At 51.2% G+C, this 18,427-nt stretch overlaps 1 protein-coding gene across 7 annotated transcripts in view; it reads left to right on the forward strand.

Annotated features, from left to right (window-relative positions):
• Positions 1-7,919, forward strand: part of CMKLR1 (chemerin chemokine-like receptor 1) — a 44,872-nt gene extending 36,953 nt beyond the window's left edge. For 4 of the 7 annotated variants that reach the window (XM_061385165.1, XM_061385161.1, XM_061385166.1 and 1 more), the window contains 2 exons: positions 1,990-2,063; positions 3,164-7,919. In XM_061385165.1, the coding sequence (XP_061241149.1) occupies positions 3,167-4,255 (1,089 nt within the window). In that variant the 5' untranslated portion in view covers positions 1,990-2,063; positions 3,164-3,166 and the 3' untranslated portion in view covers positions 4,256-7,919. Of the gene's footprint in view, positions 1-874; positions 958-1,989; positions 2,064-3,163 lie in introns of all 7 variants that reach the window. The other 3 variants (XM_061385162.1, XM_061385163.1, XM_061385168.1) reach the window with 2 other exon arrangements.
• Positions 7,920-18,427: the final 10,508 nt, after the last annotated feature.

Below are 18,427 nucleotides of genomic sequence, written 5' to 3' on the forward strand. Positions count from 1 at the left end.
CATGTCCATCGAGTCGGTGATGCCATCCAGCCATCTCATCCTCTGTCGTCCCCTTCTCCTCCTGCCCTCAATCCTTCCCAGCATCAGAGTCTTTTCCAATGAGTCAACTCTTCACATGAGGTGGCCAAAGTATTGGAGTTTCAGCCTTAGCATCAGTCCTTCCAAAGAACACCCAGGACTGATCTCCTTTAGGATGGACTGGTTGGATCTCCTTGCAGTCCAAGGGACTCTCAAGAGTCTTCTCCAACACCACAGTTTAAAGGCATCAATTCTTTGGCGCTCAGCTTTCTTTATAGTCCAATTCTCGCATCCATACATGACTATTGGAAAAACTATAGCTTCGACTAGACAGACCTTTGTTGGCAAAGTACCGTCTCTGCTTTTGAATATGCTATCTAGGTTGGTCATAACTTCCCTTCCAAGGAGTAAGCGTCTTTTAATTTCATGGCTGCAATCACCATCTGCAGTGATTTTGGAGCCCAGAAAAATAAAGTCTGACACTGTTTCCACTGTTTCCCCATCTATTTCCCATGAAGTGGTGGGACCGGATGCCATGATCTTTGTTTGCTGAATGTTGAGCTTTAAGCCAACTTTTTCACTCTCCACTTTCACTTTCATCAAGAGGCTTTTTATTTCCTCTTCACTTTCTGCCATAAGGGTGGTGTCATCTGCATATCTGAGGTTATTGATATTTCTCCTGGCAATCTTGATTCCAGCTTGTGCTTCTTCCATCCCAGGGTTTCTCATGATGTACTCTGCATATAAGTTAAATAAACAGGGTGACAATATACAGCCTTGATGTACTCCTTTTCCTATTTGGAACGTCTGTTGTTCCATGTTCAATTCTAACTGATGCTTCCTGACCTGCATATAGGTTTCTCAAGAGCCAGGTCGTTGGGGCTCCTTATATGCCCCTGTGCTCTGCAACAGCCTTGCAAGGATATCAGTAGCTTCCAGGTAAGAAAACCGAGGTTCAGAAAGGTGAAGCAACTTGCCCAAGGCCACACAGCTGGGAAATCTGACTCCAGAGCCTGACTTCCAAGGATCCCGAGTGAAAACTCTCTTGGGTTCCCCCTGCTTGCCTGAGGAATTCAGAGTCCCAGTACCACTTCTCTGAGCTCTCCAAGCCTTCACTTTGGATCCTGAGAGCCCAGACTGTCATCACTTCTTGGTCCTCCCATGGAGTTCCCCTTTCCCTTGCCTTCAAGGCCCCCACAAGCAGCCACCAGTGGGAAATCACCCCTGGGATGCTGTATCAGCCCTGGACAGTGACGCTACCTGCTGCCTCTGTCACGTGCCCTTCAGCGAAGCCCCTGCCCAGTGAGAAATGCCCTGGAGAATCCAGGGTGAGGGAACAACACTACCCCCTAAGCTGCTTCCTCCATGTCCATAAATGAAGTTCTACCACGGATCACATTTCCCTTTCTGATGCGGCCACAAGGAAGCTCAGAGTTGCAGGTCAGAGGCCTCAAGCCCACTGACTCTGCTGGTCTGCAGTTTCTGCCCTGGTTTGGGTTGGCTCTGATGCCTACATCTAGTTAAACATTTTATTGGTTGTAGTTCCTTGTGATAGATAAATCAATGGGCACATCAACCCAAACACTGTACCCAGCGTTTTAAAGGTGCAGTGTTTTTTTGTTTGTTGTTCGTGCCTCCCCAACAAATGCCAGTAGTGATAACGCTATTACTTCCAAGGTAAGGGTAAGCAAGGGGAAGGTCACACAGTCAGCAGGCTGACCAGATGTGCTGGGGTGGGGGGGGGTAGGGGGAGATGGGGGTTGGGATGAAGGGTCTAGCTGTTGATCTGAGTTCATGAGACTTCACCACTTGCCAGCTGGGTAACCCTGGGCCTGCCTCTAAGCGTCTCTGAGCCTCTGCTTCCTCCGTAAAGCGGGAGTAACTGGTACATTCTGTCTCTGGAGCTGGGTCCACCCAGACCTCTGGTTCTTAGATCGAGAGCCAACTGCTGTGCCTTGTTCTGCCCTGCAGGTGTTTCCAGCTGTGTGCGGGGGCTGACCGGCCAGGGATCAGCACTGGAGAGCTTTGGACATAACGGTGAAACGGTGAGGGGCTCTTGTGGTCTGAACTCCTCTCTCCAAAGGGCAGCAGTGGGAGGCCAGGACGAGGCAGGGGCACTGTTGGCGCAGCTGTCCGCTGGGTTTGGGAATCTGGTCAGAGTCAGGTTCAGAGCGCCGTGCACCTCTCCTTCATTGCGCTTAGCATCACTGCGATTTTTCCACGATTTGAGGGTTGTTTATTTTTGGATGAGTGTTTGTCTCCCATTAGACTGTAAAGGAAAAAGGGAGGGTCCCAGAGAGGCAGCAAAAACACTGTGGCGTCAGCGTCTGCCCTGACTTATGGACTGCCTCTTCCCAGCTTTGTGCTCTTGGGCATGTGACTTAAGCTCTCTGTGCCTCAGTTTCCTCATCTGTAAAATGGGGTTTGTAACCACTTCACTGAGTTGTTATGAGGATGAAAGGACTTTGCATACATCAACCCTTTAGAATAGTACCCGGTATATAGGAGGTGCCTGCGAGCTGTTTGTCAAAAATAGCAAAGCCACCCAACTGGTCTTGCTCACAGCCAGGGAGGACACTGTTGGTCTCGCTGGTGGTGGTCAACTCTTCAGTCCAGTTATACATTTCGCTGGTTATAGTTCCCTGTGGTAGATAAATCAGTGCACACATCAACCCAAACGCTTCACCCAGTGCTTTAAAGGCGCAATGGTTTTGTTTGTTTATTGTTCACTCCTCCCCAACAAACGCCAGTAGCCCTTTGTTTTTTTAGAATTTATTCATTTTGGCTGTGCTGAGTCTTCGTTGCTGTGTGGGCTTTTCTCTAGTTGCGGCGAGTGGGAGCTCCTCCCTGTTTTGGCGCACAGGTTTCTCGTGGTGGTGGCTTCTCACAGGCTCACAGGCGCACGGGCCTCAGTAACCAGGGCTTGCAGGCTCGGTAGTGGCAGCGCTCGGGTTCTAGAGCACAGTCTCAATAGTTGTGGTGAACAGGCTTAGGTGCTCCTCCGCACGTGTAATCTTCCGCGATCTGCGATCGAACCCACGTCTCCGGCATCGGCAGGCAGATTCATTGCTGCTGAGCCACCAGGGAAGCCCTTTAAAGCCAGTTCTAATGAAAGTTCCCTCACGCCCCCTGTCTCCCCTGGCAGAGAATGGAGGCTGAGGATTACAACGCCTCCTATGAGGACTACCCCGATGACGTGGACCCCATCGTGGTTCTGGAGGAGTTATCCCCCCTGGAAGGCAGAGTGGTCAGGATCCTTCTGGTGGCGGTCTACAGCATCATCTGCCTCCTCGGGATCCTGGGCAACGGCTTGGTGATCGTCATGATCACGTGCAAGATGAAGAGGACGGTGAACACCGTCTGGTTCCTCAACCTGGCGGTGGCCGACTTCCTCTTCAACGTCTTCCTCCCGGTCCACATCGCCTACGCCGCCCTGGACTACCACTGGGTGTTCGGGACGGCCATGTGCAAGATCAGCAACTTCCTGCTCATCCACAACATGTTCACCAGCGTCTTCCTGCTGACCGTCATCAGCTTCGACCGCTGCGTCTCCGTGCTCCTCCCCGTCTGGTCCCAGAACCACCGCAGCGTCCGGCTCGCTTACACGGCCTGCCTGGTCATCTGGGTCCTGGCTTTTTTCTTGAGTTCCCCGTCCCTCGTCTTCCGGGACACGGCCCGCCTGCACGGGAAGATATCCTGCTTTAACAACTTCAGCCTGTCGGCCGCCGTCTCTTCGCCGTGGCCGGCTCACCCCCAGGTGGACCCGGTGGGCTCCGGCCGGCACAAGGTGGTGACCATCACGCGCTTCCTCTGTGGCTTCCTGGTGCCGGGTCTCATCACCACCGCCTGCTACCTCACCATCGTCTACAAGCTGCAGCGCAGCCGCCTGGCCAAGACCAAGAAGCCCTTCAAGATCATCCTGACCATCATTGTCACCTTCTTCCTCTGCTGGTGCCCCTACCACGCCTTCTACCTCCTGGAGCTCCGTCGTGGCTCCGTGCCTCCCTCCGTCTTCAGCCTGGGCGTGCCCCTGGCCACTGCCATCGCCATCGCCAACAGCTGCATGAACCCCATTCTGTACGTCTTCATGGGTCAGGACTTCAAGAAGTTCAGGGTGGCCCTCTTCTCCCGTCTGGTCAATGCCCTAAGTGAGGACACAGGCCATTCCTCCTACCCCAGCCACAGGAGCTTTACCAAGATGTCATCCATGAACGAGAGGGAGACTGGCATGCTCTGAGCCTCGCCCGGAAATCCCCCAGTGGATGCTCCCAACCTTGGAGGAGGCTCAAAGCTACAGCTTCTTGAGACCATGGCAGGAACCCTACCCACACCCCCCACAGTGGACACTCCCAACCTTGGAGACTCAAAGCTATGCCTTCTGGACACCACAACAGGAACCTTTTGGGCAACGCACAGATGCCCACTGTATTTTACGTGGGGCTGAGCAGTGTTTTTGAGCTGGGAATCCAGGGTTTGGAATGCCTTTCCTCCAGGGGCGTGGTGGGCACAGCATGCTGCAGTGCTCAGGCTTGGACCAGTATCCTGTACATCTTCGGAGACTTGCCTTGACCAACACAAAGGAAAAAAGGGAAAATTTTCTAAAGCACTGCCATGAACTAGGATGGGCATAAGACAGAGGGATTCAGTTACCTACCTGAGCACTTTCCAGGCATGACACAGACAGTTTGCAAGGTCCATTTCTGGTGTGAGGAGAGGAGGTCAGAGCCAAGCCAGTGTGATGTAGATCACGCTTCGCCACAGAGCCCTATATTAATAGCTGGCCAGAAATCCTGCTCTGAAGCCATTCTTCGGGTCTAGGGTGTGTTGGAATGCACACACCTTTTCCAGGTCACCTGGGAAGAGAAGGTGACATATGAGCACAGAAACTCCTGGGACCATGCATTTGACTTTCAGATCAGCTGGAAAGATAGACAACAGGTCCTGAGGAGGGCATGGGGCTTTTTAACAGGGGCAAGAGAAGCAGGGCTACAGCTGCTACAGGGCTACTTGGGTCTTGTGGGGGAAGGAATGGAGAAAGAAAAGACCTTTCAGAGGGCGTGTGACAGGAAACAGCTCACCCTAGAACCCTCCAGGGCAATGTTGTGTTGAGGGTGGGGTCATACTGCCAGCACCTTGCCCAAGCCCTGTCCTCACTTTGTATTTGTTCCCCTGGGGCTGGTTTGAGGTGGGCAACCCCCTACTCACTCCATCACAGCAGTTCCTCCCTCTTTCCTGATCCACTGACTGGCTGGTGATGCTCCAGGGCAGGGGGTGGATGGTGGGTAGGGGTGGGGGGTGGGATCTCTTCTTTCTCAACTTCCTCAGAGCCTTGCTGGAGGCTAGCCCAAAATCAGATGCAGGAAGCAACCTGGGAGCACCTCAAGGACCAAAGATGCCTCCGAGGGCTCAGTCCCTCCAGAAGCAGAATCTGGAGCCTGGCTCTTTGGACTGTGCTCCTGAGATGCAGGGCCTTGGGGGGGGTGGGGCGGGCCCAGCAGGGGGTGGTGGTGCCCTGGGCCCAGGACTCCTCCTGTGGGCAGTCACACTGTCTTTTCTGCGGCTGTGCTGTACTGTCAGCGTCCCACTTACAAATGACAAAGGTGATGCTCAGATTGGGGAAGTTACCCAGCGTCACACAGCCAGCCGGGGGGCAGAATCTCCAGAAAAGAACAGAGCTGTTCTGTCATGGAGAATGCCTCTGTGGAGAATATTCTACACTGTCCTGGTAACCTACATTTATTTAGCACGTCTATGTTAAGCACTTTACATGTGTATCTCATTTATCCCTCACGGCAGCCAGGCCCAAATTAGGTACAATTACACTTCCCTTTTATGCATGAGGCTTCTGGGGTTCAGAGAGTTTAAGTAACTGGCCCAAGGATGCCCAGCTGGTCTCTGTTAGGAGTCTGGACTTGAACCTAGGTCTGTCTGGCTCAAAGAAGGCCGCAGAGGCTTAGGGTTTTGAGCATTCATATATGCATATCCCTTAGCAGATTCATGTTAACATCTTAAGGGCTTTAAAGGCAGCTATGCAAATAGTTTTCAAAAATGATCCAAAGTGGCAGAGAAAATGTACTTGGCTCCCAGCTCCCTTGGCACCCATCCACACCCACCCACCCTGGCTCCCACCTCTTGTGTCCACACACACCGCTCCCCACCACCCCGCCCCACCCCACCCAGCTCTCCAGGGAGGACGGCGGGGAGGGAGGCCTGGAGGGAGGACCTTTTGGCCTCCGAGTGTCTGTATTCCATTCTCTTCCAAGTTTCTTTGTTGTGAAGCCACTTCTCCAACAAGATGCAATGAACAGATGTAACGTCTACACGGCGCCGGGCGAGTTTCCGAGGCCACGGGCTGTTTGGAATCGTACCTCATTTAGAGACAAACTGTTCCTTCACTCTGTTGGGTCATTGTGCTTGTGAAAGGCAGCTCTGAGTTGACCCTACTGGGGGCCTCCAGTTGCTTCAAGCAGTCTGAACTTAGCTTGAGCGAAGGGAGCTTTCAATATTGCCCAGAGGCCCCTGTCACCCACCCCCCACCCACCCAACTTCACAGGTGAAGAATCCAGGGCATGAGATGGAGTGAGGGGGGTTCCAGGCCCCAGAGGCAGTCACAAGCCACTTGGGGAGGACCACACTATTTGCCAGGGCTCAGTTTCTTGTTCCTTTTGGGCTGCGTGCAGGCCAGCCCAGGCCAGGGGAGCCAGGAAATCATTTTGTCTTTGGAAAAGCTGATGAACAGGAGCAAAATGAAAACCAGCTGTTTTCCTCCTTGGAGCCAGGCCTCACTCTTTCTGGCTGCCCCACCAGTCTTCCTGTTCTGACCGTCAAATGCTTAAGTGCAGCTGTGACAACCTTTTCAGTCTTGTCCCTACAGCTTCTTCTGAGGGTCCCCCCGGGTCGCACGCTCAAAGGCCCTATGTTTCACACAGCACGTTCACCTGAATTACTCCACAGGCGGCTAACACGGCGCTGTGCGCCCGAGAGCCCTCCCTCCGGGGCCAGGACCCGCCAATGGGTCCTGCAGCGTTGCCTCCTAGGTGGGGTGGGGCGGGGTGGAGGGGGCACGGGGCTGTGGGCAGAGGGGACCAAAAGAGAAGATGCTGTTTGAGGGCAGGGGGAGAGGGAGGGAGGAGAGAAGTGAGAAGGAGAACAATGATGAAGAAGAGGGATCTGGCATTTATTAAACATCTACCATGTATCCGGCCCAGAATCTCATCAAAGCCTCAAAAACGACCCTGTGAGAAGAGGACCATCAGACCCGAGTTGGGGATGCGGAAAAGGAGGTTTGGCCTGTGGACCCCACTTGATGACAGTCACATAGTAGTAAATGGAACTGGGTCTGCTGCCCGAAGAGAGTTCCCAGCTTCTTCAGCTTTTGGGAGGATGGAGAGGGAGGGGGAGGGAGAGAGAAGGAAGAGGAACAAGGAGGGAGGGTCTCAGAAAGGGAGTCAGACCCGGGCGCTGGCAGAGGGAGGAGTTTGCCTTAAGCTGGACCCCAGGGTCAGCCTGGAGAGCAGAGCCCCGGATGGATGGGAGAAGAGAGAATCCAATCATGAGAGCCTTGAGGGCCATTCAGGCTCATCCCCACCAAGTCCTCCCCGTTTCACAGAGGAGGGAGCTGAGGTTGCAAGAGCTGCCCTTGGAGAAATCTGCAAAAGGAGATGTGTTAGTTTGGATGGTGTGATCAGTGGTTTCCCAGCTCCTGGTCCTGGCCTTCCTCTCATTCTTTCTTCCCTGACATGCTTTGGTACTCTGGCTTTGGAGAGCTGCTGCTGGGGCTGCTATCCAGGACAAGGGGGAATCGGGAGGCAGCTCGTCCAACCGCGAAATAATTCAGTAGGGGATTTGCTTGCTTCCTCTCTGAAGACAATGTTTCTCTTGAATAAACAGACCGAAGCAAGCGTGAGGACTCTCATTGCTGGAGGGTCCTGCCCCTTGCCTCCCCCACCCACCTCATGGAATGCCAGCTGAGGCTCAGAGAGGTGAAGTGTGCTGTCCAGAGTTGCACGGCTATGTTGTGAGATGGCAAGAGAACTCCTGCGACTCCCAATCTCCCATTTCCCAAATTTTGGAACACAAGCAATCCGTATCTTGAAAAAATTCCCTCCACTCATGTAATTTTTCTAAGCACCAAGGATACAAGACAGGTAGTGGCTTACCCAAGAAAACACAGCCAGCCATGGCAGAAAGGGGACTACAAACTAGGACTCCTTGCAAGTCCGTGCATTGGCCCACCCAAGGACAGACATTCTCATCTGCACATTCATCCAGCCATCCTTTCATGCACCCATCCATTTCCATAAGCATCTGTGTGTAAGTCCACCCGTTCACCTGCTCCACAAGCATCTGCCTAATACCCCTCTTTGCTGGGCCTTGGGGTCAACACTAGGGGTGTGGGCATGGTCAGGACAGACACAGTCTCCGTCCTCTTAGCTCATTCATTGGACAGCGGTGCCAGCCAATTAAAAAAAAAATACCCCAAACAGAAAACAGTCATAGTAAGGGTCACTCACATATTATAGAGAGATGTGACCCTGGCCAAGGCCAAGAAACTTCCCCAGGGTGGTACATGTGTGCTCAGTCATGTCTGACTCTTTTTGACCCCATGGACTGTAATCTGCCAGGCTCCTCTGTGGGAATTCTTCAGGAAAGAATACTGGAGTGTGGGTTGCCATTTCTCCTTCCAGGGGATCTTCCCCACCCAGGGATCGAACCCACGTCTACTGCATTGGCTACTGCTGAGCCCCCGGGGAAGAGACTCCTGAGATTTGAAGGATGGATAGGCACTGACCCGGTGGGGAGGTGCTGGAGAGGGTGCTGCAGGTGGAGGAAATGGCACTGATGTGGGAGGGACAGGGTGACTTTGGGGTATTGAAAAGGGGGTAAGGGATGCAGCCAAGTGAGTACAATGAGCATCGGCCAGGTAGGATGGAGAGGAGGCAGGGCCAGACTGTGGGACTGGGGGGTGGGAAGGGGAAGCCATATGTAAAGGGGTGACTCAGATCCATCTATTAAAAGGATGTTTGGGACCTCCCTGGGGTTCCAGTAGTTACGACTTGGTGCTTCCAATGCAGGGGTGTGGGTTCCATCCCTGGTCTGGAACTAAAATCTCATATGCCACGTGGTGCGACCCCCAACCCCCAAAAAAGGATTAAAGGATGCCTGATGCCTAGGGCTGCTCTGGAGGACTAGTTAGAGAGGGACAGGAGGGGAAGCCGGAGGCTGCTACCACATCCAGGTGAATGCCCTGGTGCCTGGACTGTGGGAGCCAAGGTGGAGCCTGAGAGAAGCGGACTACTCCACAGATAGTTAAAAGCTACCCAAGCTTTCTCTGGGGAGTGGTTAGTCGGAAACCAACCCAGAGCTCGTTTCAGCTGCACAGAGGCCTTGGTATGTTGCTTTATTGATGGAAATTAATTGTAAATATTATTCAAATTTGCCTCCCAATGCACAATTATATTTCTCAGGGGAGCCCTCTGAGCACATAATAAAGCCCTATAAATAATACATATATTAACCTAAGAGGAACGGAGGCATATTAATGTAGCAATTGTAGGTGGTGGCTGCGGGGTATTTAACAGACTAGATGCCAAGCACTTGAACTTGGGGTTTAACCTCGAGGTCACCTAGAATCCTCCAGGCACCCACCACGCACTTTCCTCTCATCATTTCACTGAATCCTTACAGAGATCTTTGTGGTAAGGGCCATTTCCATCTCCATCTACAGATGAGGAAATTGAGGTTCAGAGAGGTGAAGTGACTTGCCCAGTGTCACTCAGCTAGTAAGTGATAGAGCCAGAATTCAAACCCCAGTCTCTTTGACACCAAAGCAACTTGTAAATAACAAATTGTCCTCTGAAGAGACTCCTCCCTGGAGAAGGACGATAAGCATATGATACTTCTCCAGTGTCAGATTTTGAGGAGGTGAGAGAGGAATCTGAGCGGTTGCTTTTTCGTTTGGCGGAAGAAAATGTTGTCTGGGTGGACTTGTCACTTCCTCTTGACCCTGAGAATCTTAGGGTTGCTGAGTTTGCAGGAAACTCGGCTTCATCAGGTTCACAGCTCCCCATCCCCCCAATTTGCGGATGGTGAAACTGAGGCTTCTTTGTAATAAGACTGGAGACCTCCTGTCTTACCCACTGCCAAGAGATGAGATATGCATGAAAATGCTTACATGAGTCGCTTTTAAATCACCATCATTCTAGAGACCTGGGTCTTCACCAAGCCGCCCTCTTCACTTCTTGGTCTGTTGACAAGGGCTTTGGTGCTGCTCTGCCCTGAAGGACCCCTGCCTAGGATCTGGGAGGTCGCTTGGAGTTTCCAGTGAGTCTTCCTTCCTTGGGGAGGTAGGAGATCTTAGAAAAACCTGGTACAGGGCAGAGACGTGCTGTGCTTGGGGCATAAACTGTACCCTTCAAAATTGTCCTGGATGTAGGTGAGAGGGCTTCCCAGGTGGCGCTAGTGATAAAGAACCCACCTGCCAATGCAGAAGACATAAGAGACCCAAGTTCGATCCCTGGGTTGGGAAGATCCCACAGGAAGGCATGGAAACCCACTCCAGCACTCTTGCCTGGAGAATCCCATGGACAGAGGAGCCTGGTGGGCTACAGTCCACGGGGTCACAAAGAGTCAAACACGACTGAAGTGACTGAGCACACACACAGGTAGGTGAGAGATGTTCTCTTTCTTGATCCAGGTGGTGGTTCCATGGTTGTCTTCATATGAAAAACTCATTTATCTGCACATGTAAGATTAATGCACTTCACAAGTACACTGCACTTCATATGTCTCAATTAAAGGTATTTTAAAAAATAAAATTCATGGCACCTGGAGGAATACCTTCCCACTTGCATTGGCACCCTGGGCAGACCCAGATCTGGGGGCTTCCCTCTGATTCAAGGAAGCAACTCAGAGAGGGGTGGTTCTGAAGGGGTCCATCCGAAGAGGCAGCATCTCAGGAAGGACTGAGCCCTTCCCACTCTGCCCTCGGACTCAAAGGGCCTTTGATGGTTAAGACCCAGGATCACATGGGCTCAGGAGTCAGACTGCCTGGGCTGGAACCCCAGCTCTATCATTTACATCAGCTAAGGTTAGGGCTAGGGTTAGGGCTCTATGACTGTGAGCAAGCTATTCAACATCTCCAAAGCCTGTTTTCTCATCTGTACAATGGGTATAGTAAAGATCTGCAGCTCACAGGGTTGCCATGGAGATTAAAGGAGATGTGAAATTTAAGCATTCAGCAGATGCTGGGCTCACATGCCCTGCCCTCTCTCAGCAGACATGCATCTACCTCATCACTGGTCTCCCTATTTCCAGCCTTGCCCCCCAACAACTCACTCTCCACAAAGCAGCTAGAGTGAGCATCTATCTGGTACAAAGTACAGCAATCCAAAACCTTCACTGTGACTTACAAGGCCCTAGAGGACTGACATCACCTCCTCCATCTTTATCTCATGATGCTCCCCAGCCAGGCATTCCTCTTTGTCTCCCCAGAACAACACAACATCAAGAGTGGCAACAACACTAACACATCTGAGACTGTTCCCACCTCAGGACTTCGAGTTTGCTGTTCTAGGACCTCTGTTTGCATGACTGGTTCCTCTGCTTCCTCCAGGTCTCAGCTCCAGTGTCGCCTCCTGAGACAGGCCCTTCCTGACCCCTCCCCTGACTTAATGTAGCCTCCCCCTCCCCACTCACTGTCCATCAGATCTCTTGTTTCTTTTTCACCATAGTACTTCCCGTCATCTGGAATAATTTGATTTATTTCTTTGTTTAGTTGCCTTAAGACTGTCTGTCCAGGGACTACCTCTTGCTCACCTCGGTACCTTCAGCACCCAGAAGTGCTTCATACAGAAAAAGTTCTCACCGTATCATGTTGAACGAATGAAAAAAAATAACCATCAGCTGATGTTATTTTTGTCATCATTATCATCTAATTCATGATGATGTATTAATCTAAATTTGATTCATCATCTAAATCATGATTACCTCATTTCCAAAGTATTTTCACATTTTTTCTCATACTGGTGGAACTTGGAAAGGGTAGGGCTATCCCCCATTTCACAGACATGGAAACCGAGGCCCCAGGTTCAGAAGTGGAGTAACCACAATTCTTTCTCTTGTACCTTTAGGAGCAGTCACAAGCGAAGGAGGGAGGCTACCATTAAGTGCGTCTACCACCCCTGGCCTTTGCGCTTCCCGTTTGATTAATTGCAGCCTGAAAATAAAGGATGCAGATGCCTCCCTCCTCCTCCTTCCCCTCCTTCTATTGTTTTGTAGTTCTTTTCCGGTCCAGGACTAGGTTAAGGGTTTGGCTGGCATGACTGTGACCACAAACTTCCTGTGTTTATCCTGCCACTCAGAAATCATGGATGGAGCGGTCAACTGGGCTCAAGGTCTGTGTTGGGCACTGGGTGATGCTACGGCAGAAAGCACAGCGGCATGATTAGTCCCCGATGCCCAAGGATCCCTGGAGTCCAAATGCCTAGCTTTGGGAGAGATGGATTCCAGATGATCTTTTCCCAGGCTTCCATCACACAGATGTGTGACACCTATGGAATAAACATCCAGATAATCGAAGGAATTTCCGGTTGACTCCCAGAGGCTGGCGCCACAGAGCAGGGACTCACACAGGTTGGTGGGAAAGGGGGGCTATTGGCCGTGGCTGGTGGCTAGTAACAGCCTAGGAGCCCCTGGTTCATGGCAGGGAGTTTACGATGGTCAGGGCCCAGTGCTTTACTGGGAAGAACTGACTCATGATGGGATTTTAGGCAATTCCACATCCATCATCCCATGCCATCCTCATTAGAAGCCTGAAGCGTAAAAGCATCTTAACTTTGGAGATGAAGAAGTTGAAACTCAAAGAGGTCAACTTTCGCAGAACCACAGGGTACTTATTGCCATCTGGAATAATTTTATTTATTTCTGTGTTTAACTGCCTTAAGGCTGTTCCCCGCCTGGGTGGTGAGCTCCATCAGGCCACAAACTGTGTTCATCTTGCTTACCTCCAGCAGCAGAGCAGTGCCTAGCACAGAAGAAGTGCTCATGATATTTGGTGGAATGAATGAAGAAATAAGTGCAGACTGATGTTAAGTTTATCATTGTCGCCATTGAGTTTTATGACAATGACTATTACAATTCACTGTTTCAAATTTATTTTACCTTTTTTCTATATTGATTACATTGTGAAGCTGCATTGATTTTTATTGAGCACCTACACTGTGCTGGGCTTTGGAGATGTGAGAGCAGTCACTCTCTTCATTCTCCTGAATCTTACAACATGTTAGCATGGAGAAGAGCTGGAGCTTGAACCCACATCTGTACAGCTTGCTTTTTTATTAGGTAGGCTGTTTCTTGTTTCAACAAAGGAGTGCTTTGTCACTCAGTTGTGTCTGGCTCTTTGAGACCCCATGGACTGCAGCCCACCAGCCTCCTCTTTCCATGGGGATTCTCCAGGCAAGAATACTGGAGTGGGTTGCCGTGCCCTCCTCCAGGGGATCTTCCCAACCCAGGGATCAAACCCAGGTCTCCCGCATTGCAGACTGAGCCACCAGGGAAGCCTCAGTAAAGGAGGGATGAAGAAATTAGTTCAAAAGGGAGAGAAAGGCTTTCTGTTGTAAAGCAGTGAAACTCTCAGGGGTTAGAGAGAGAAGCCTCATGTCTTGGCTGGGGTTGCTGACCTGGGATTGATTCTGGGGACCAGGGTGCAGCTGTCAGTGGCTGCTCCCCCATCTCTGACTCTTCAAAATAGGGGAGTGATCTGATCCAATATTCCTTCCCACCCTTGAAAGAGCAGCCGGAGGTGGCACTGCTCCGCCCAAACGAAAGGTGTGCTAAAAGTGGGATTGCAGGAACCCCGAAGGTCAGTGGAATAAGAACGTGGATATGGAGGCACCCTGCTCCATCTGGGGAATCCCAAATGGGGGTTCCACACTCCCCTACCAGGCTCACCACTGGGGCGATGGGTTTTCAGCTTGGAATCTTCAATGCCACCCATTTCTGGTTCCTAGATTTCCCAGTTGTGTCACTTGCTTGTAAACCTCCTCCTGGTCCGCTGGCCACAGCAGCTTCAAGGATGCCGATAGTTCTATGGAAATGGCTTGCTCACACTTAACATGTCAAAGCTGACACGACCGTATGGTCAGTCTAGTTGAGTCAGTTCCCTGTATCCCTGTTGGGAAACGAGTCCCACAGTTCATTGGAGGTGAGCTATGACAATAATTAGATGCCCCCACGCCCAGCTCCACTGTTCTTTGCTCTTCAATGTGCATATACATCCCCTTCAATGGCTCTGTCTTTCTTTCTCTAACATTTTCGCTCAAACGTATCAATCTGTGTCAACCACATATCGCTCCTTAGGGCATTCATTGCTGAGTTTCTTGTGTAGCAGACCTAGTAGAGGAGAACCACAGTTTATTTAGCCAAGTTCTATTGAGAGGCCTGCAGAGTGTTTCCTTTCTAGAAGCATCATTGGTGCCATTGTTTTTGTAACTCCCTGATGGGTTCTCCCCAGAGAAGCTAAGTACAGCCTAGCTTCTAAAGCCTGACCCTCAAGCCCAGGGAAGACTACAGATCTGGCTAATCTGAGCCTTCTGCACACCAGTACCCCACTTCGGGTCCCTGCCCCAACCCTTTCCTTGAGGGAGAAGAAAGCGCTCTTTAAAGCTTTAGGAAGAGGTCACCCAGCTCAGGAAAATGAGGCGGGTACAGCGGGCAGTATTCACACACACAGCCTTTGGAATCAGGCCAGGTGGACTGGGCAAATAACATTTCCTCTCTGAAACTTGGCTTCCCCATCCCTAAGCCTGGGAGAGTAGGAAACACGCCTTGTAGGGTTGCATGAGGATTCGATAAAATCATCCGTGTCAAGAGCTTATCAGAGCATCTGGAAAATATTACACATCCCTAAAGTTGCTAGCTCTCACTGTGGTAATGTTTTATTCCATTTTTCCCCCCTTTTACTGGAGCTACAAGACTGCAACTTGCTTTGTTATCTCTGGGGGCCGTGCCTAATCCACGCTATTGTTTCAGGAGGCTGCACAAATCTGCTTAAATTATGTATTGGGGTTGCACGTTGAATGCTTGCTGCAATTTGAGTGTGTGAAGAAAATGTAATTGCTTTGTCTGTAGCTGATCTGGTCTTCCTTACGACTTCCATTCCAACTTCTCCCACCCCCCAGCACTGGCAGAAAACAAAACAAAAGCACAATTAAGTTTTACCCGTGCTGTGGTTTGAAGTGTGCCCCCCACATTCCTGTGTTGAACTCCTGACCCCCAGTACTTTAAAATGTGACCTGCTTTGGGAACAGAGCTTTCACAGAGGTGAGAAAGTTAAAACCAGGTCATCGGGGTGGGGCCTGATCCAGTTTGACTGGTGTCCTCATAGAAAGGGGGAAGTTTGAACACAGATACGTACAGAGAAAAGACGACATGGAGAGACACAGGGGGAATCGGCCACATGCAAGCCAAGGAGAGAGGCGTGGGGAAGACCCTCCCCTCCAGGCTCTCTGCAGGAACCAGCCCTGCTGACACCTTGATCCTGGACTTCCAGCCCCCAGAATTGTGAGACAGCGTTTTTCCATGTTTAAGCTGCACGATCTGTGGTACTTTGTTACAGAGGCTCTAGCAAACTAATCTAACCCTGTTTTGACATTTTAGTCCAAACGATCTTCATACAGGCTCCGGAGGTTAAGTGTCCTCTTGCTTGTCTCCTGTGGTGGTTTCGGGCCTGTGGAGGGTAGGGCTTGGTCTGATGGTCCCAGGGGAGCATGGGGGAGTCCGGAGTTCCTGAGGGTTCTCTGCCGCAGTGCGTGTGAAGGAATGTCTCCACTTGCCCTGGTCCTGCATGTGTGCCTGTAAGACCATGGAAAGGGGATTTGCTCTGGGCTTGGGTGATCAGTTTCCTGCCCTGGCTCCCCCAAATATAACCCCCAGCACCCCTACTCTGCCCTCCTCCCAGGTGGGACTGAGATGAAGCATCCTAGCTTGTGAGAAGGTTACTGCCCCTGCCGCATATCCACAGCGCATGAGAACCGAGGGCGTCGAGAAATCCAGCGAGACCAGGCTGCGATCTGGAGGCCACCCCCTGTCCCCTGTGGGCCTGGGGCAAAGCTGCAAGGAGGAAGCAAGCCAGTACCTGGGCAGTTCTCTCGCCTGCACCCCCTCCCCTTCTTCTGCCTCCTGGTTCTTGAAAAGCAGTCGCTTTTCTTTTCCTCTCCCTGTGCTCTATTCTCCTATTATCCAGTGGTAAGCCTTGGAGTTGTTGCAGGAAGTGGGTCTGCTCCTTGCCCTGGCAGAATCCAGGAGCTGGGCTTTCTTTTGTGCTAAAAAGAGAGAATAAAGGAAGGTGGGAAATCCTCCCTCAAGACAGCAGCCTGCCTTTAGTCCACAGTCCGGCTGCAAATTGCATTGCACACATCAGAGCAGATATCGCATCATTCTTCCTCTTATGTAACTGGTCCAGCCCTCCTCCCATGCACACAGACTCCTGGGGCTGACTGGACAAAGACCTTGTATTTGCAGCACTAGTTAAAAAAGCTCCTTCATCATTTGCAGAAGAGCCATCTATTACCAACACTTCTAACCCCTCCCATCCCCACTGCACCACACAGCGTGGCATGCAGAATCTTAATTCCCCAACCAAGGATGGAACCCGTGCCCCAGGAAGTCCTGCAGTGGAAGTGCAGAGTCCTAACCACTGGACTGCCAGGGAATTCCCCCTTCTTGACTCTATCTGCCGCTCCCAACGGTGTTTGGGTCTTAAGAATCGGAGTGAAAAAGTCATAACGATCACTATTAAGATCATGACTAACAATCTTCAGCAGTTAATGACAATTATTCTACATTTCACATTTGCAGGAGGAATGCAGGCTCACAGGGGCAAAGTCTCTTGCCCAAGGTGATTGGGCTGTGAAGAGGATGTAGTGATTGGAAGCTGAACCCCCTTCCCCCCTACTCTGGTCTAACTTCCAGCTGTTTATCCTTGCACTATGAGGACTGCATCCTTGCAGCCCAGGAGGGTTTGGCATTGCTGTAATCAATGCACAGTCGTACATGATTTTTCTGCCCACTTAGGTGGAATTGCTTCCCAGATTTCTGAGACCTGGGAATCAGCCAGTGACAGGGCTGGGAAAGCTCTGCGGAGAGGACGGTGCTTCGTGAGGTCACCTAGGGCTCCTAATGCATCTGTAATAGGATTAACACTGCCCGGAACCCTGGGCGTCTGTTCTCCCTTCCTGCGCTGTGTCCCCTGGGTCAGAGGGTTGCCAGGGATTAGAAACCCAGCCTGCATTTTTGGAGACCACAAGAACAGATGCTCAAGACACTCCCCCCAGTGTCTTGTGTGCAGTGCTGTTTGCAGGCCATCATTCTGCCTTCAAGGGGGCTTTCACCTGCCCGGCCTCGCTGCACCCTAAACGTTCACTGGAATAGGGTGACGAGCCCTGCTTTTAATGAGGAGAAACTAGGTGCTCAGAGAGGTTAAGACATGTGCCCAATCAACACAGCTAAGGAATGGCAGTGCCAAGAGGCTGGGACACGGAGGCTGCCAAGCTCTTGTGCTCGGCAACAAATTTTTGTTTTTTTTTTTTAACCATTTTGAAAGTCTTTATGGAATTGGTTGCAATACTGTTTCTGTTTTGGTTTTTTGGCCATGATGCATGTGGGATCTTTGCTCCCTGACCAGGGATTGAACCCTCATTCCCTGCATTGTTAGGCAAAGTCTTATCCACTCGACCACCAGGGAAGTTCCCTCAGCATCAAACTTGATGACCCTGGCCACCAAGTGCCCTCTACACTTCATGCCTCAGTGTTTTGGGCTTTGCTCTCATGTGCAAAGTGGAGCGGCACTGCAGGTTCTGAAATGAAGTGCTAAATCCGAAGGCAAGAGACTCGTGCTGGAGTCATACCACTGTCACGGGGTCTCTGTGTAACTTTGACAGTCATGCTCCCTTTCTGGGTCTCAGCCTTCCTTTCTGAAAAAACAGGGAAAGGGAAGGAGATGGGTTTTGACAAGTGTGAACTTATCAGAAGTTAGCATATAACAAGCACCTACTATGTACCAGTTACTTAAGACACACATCACTTCATCGACTCCTCCCCAAACTAGCATGGCTGCATACATTTTCTGCTCTGCATGTGTGCTCGGAGTCCAACTCTTTGCAACCCCATGGGCTGTAGCCCACCAGGCCCCTCTGTCCATGGAATTTCCCAGGCAAGAATACTGGAGTGGGTTGCCATTTCCTACTCCAGGGGGTCTCCCTGACTCAGTGAGAGAACTTGAATCTTTGGGGTCTCCTGCATTGGCAGGTGGGTTCTTTATCACTAGCACCACCTGGTTAAGGATGTGTAAACTCAGGGTCTGTGTGTTTCCAGAGCCTTGCTCCTGGCCAGACAACCTGGAAGGACCCTT

Source organism: Bos javanicus, chromosome 17 (genome assembly GCF_032452875.1).
Source record: "Bos javanicus breed banteng chromosome 17, ARS-OSU_banteng_1.0, whole genome shotgun sequence".
NCBI classification, from domain to species: domain Eukaryota; kingdom Metazoa; phylum Chordata; class Mammalia; order Artiodactyla; family Bovidae; genus Bos; species Bos javanicus.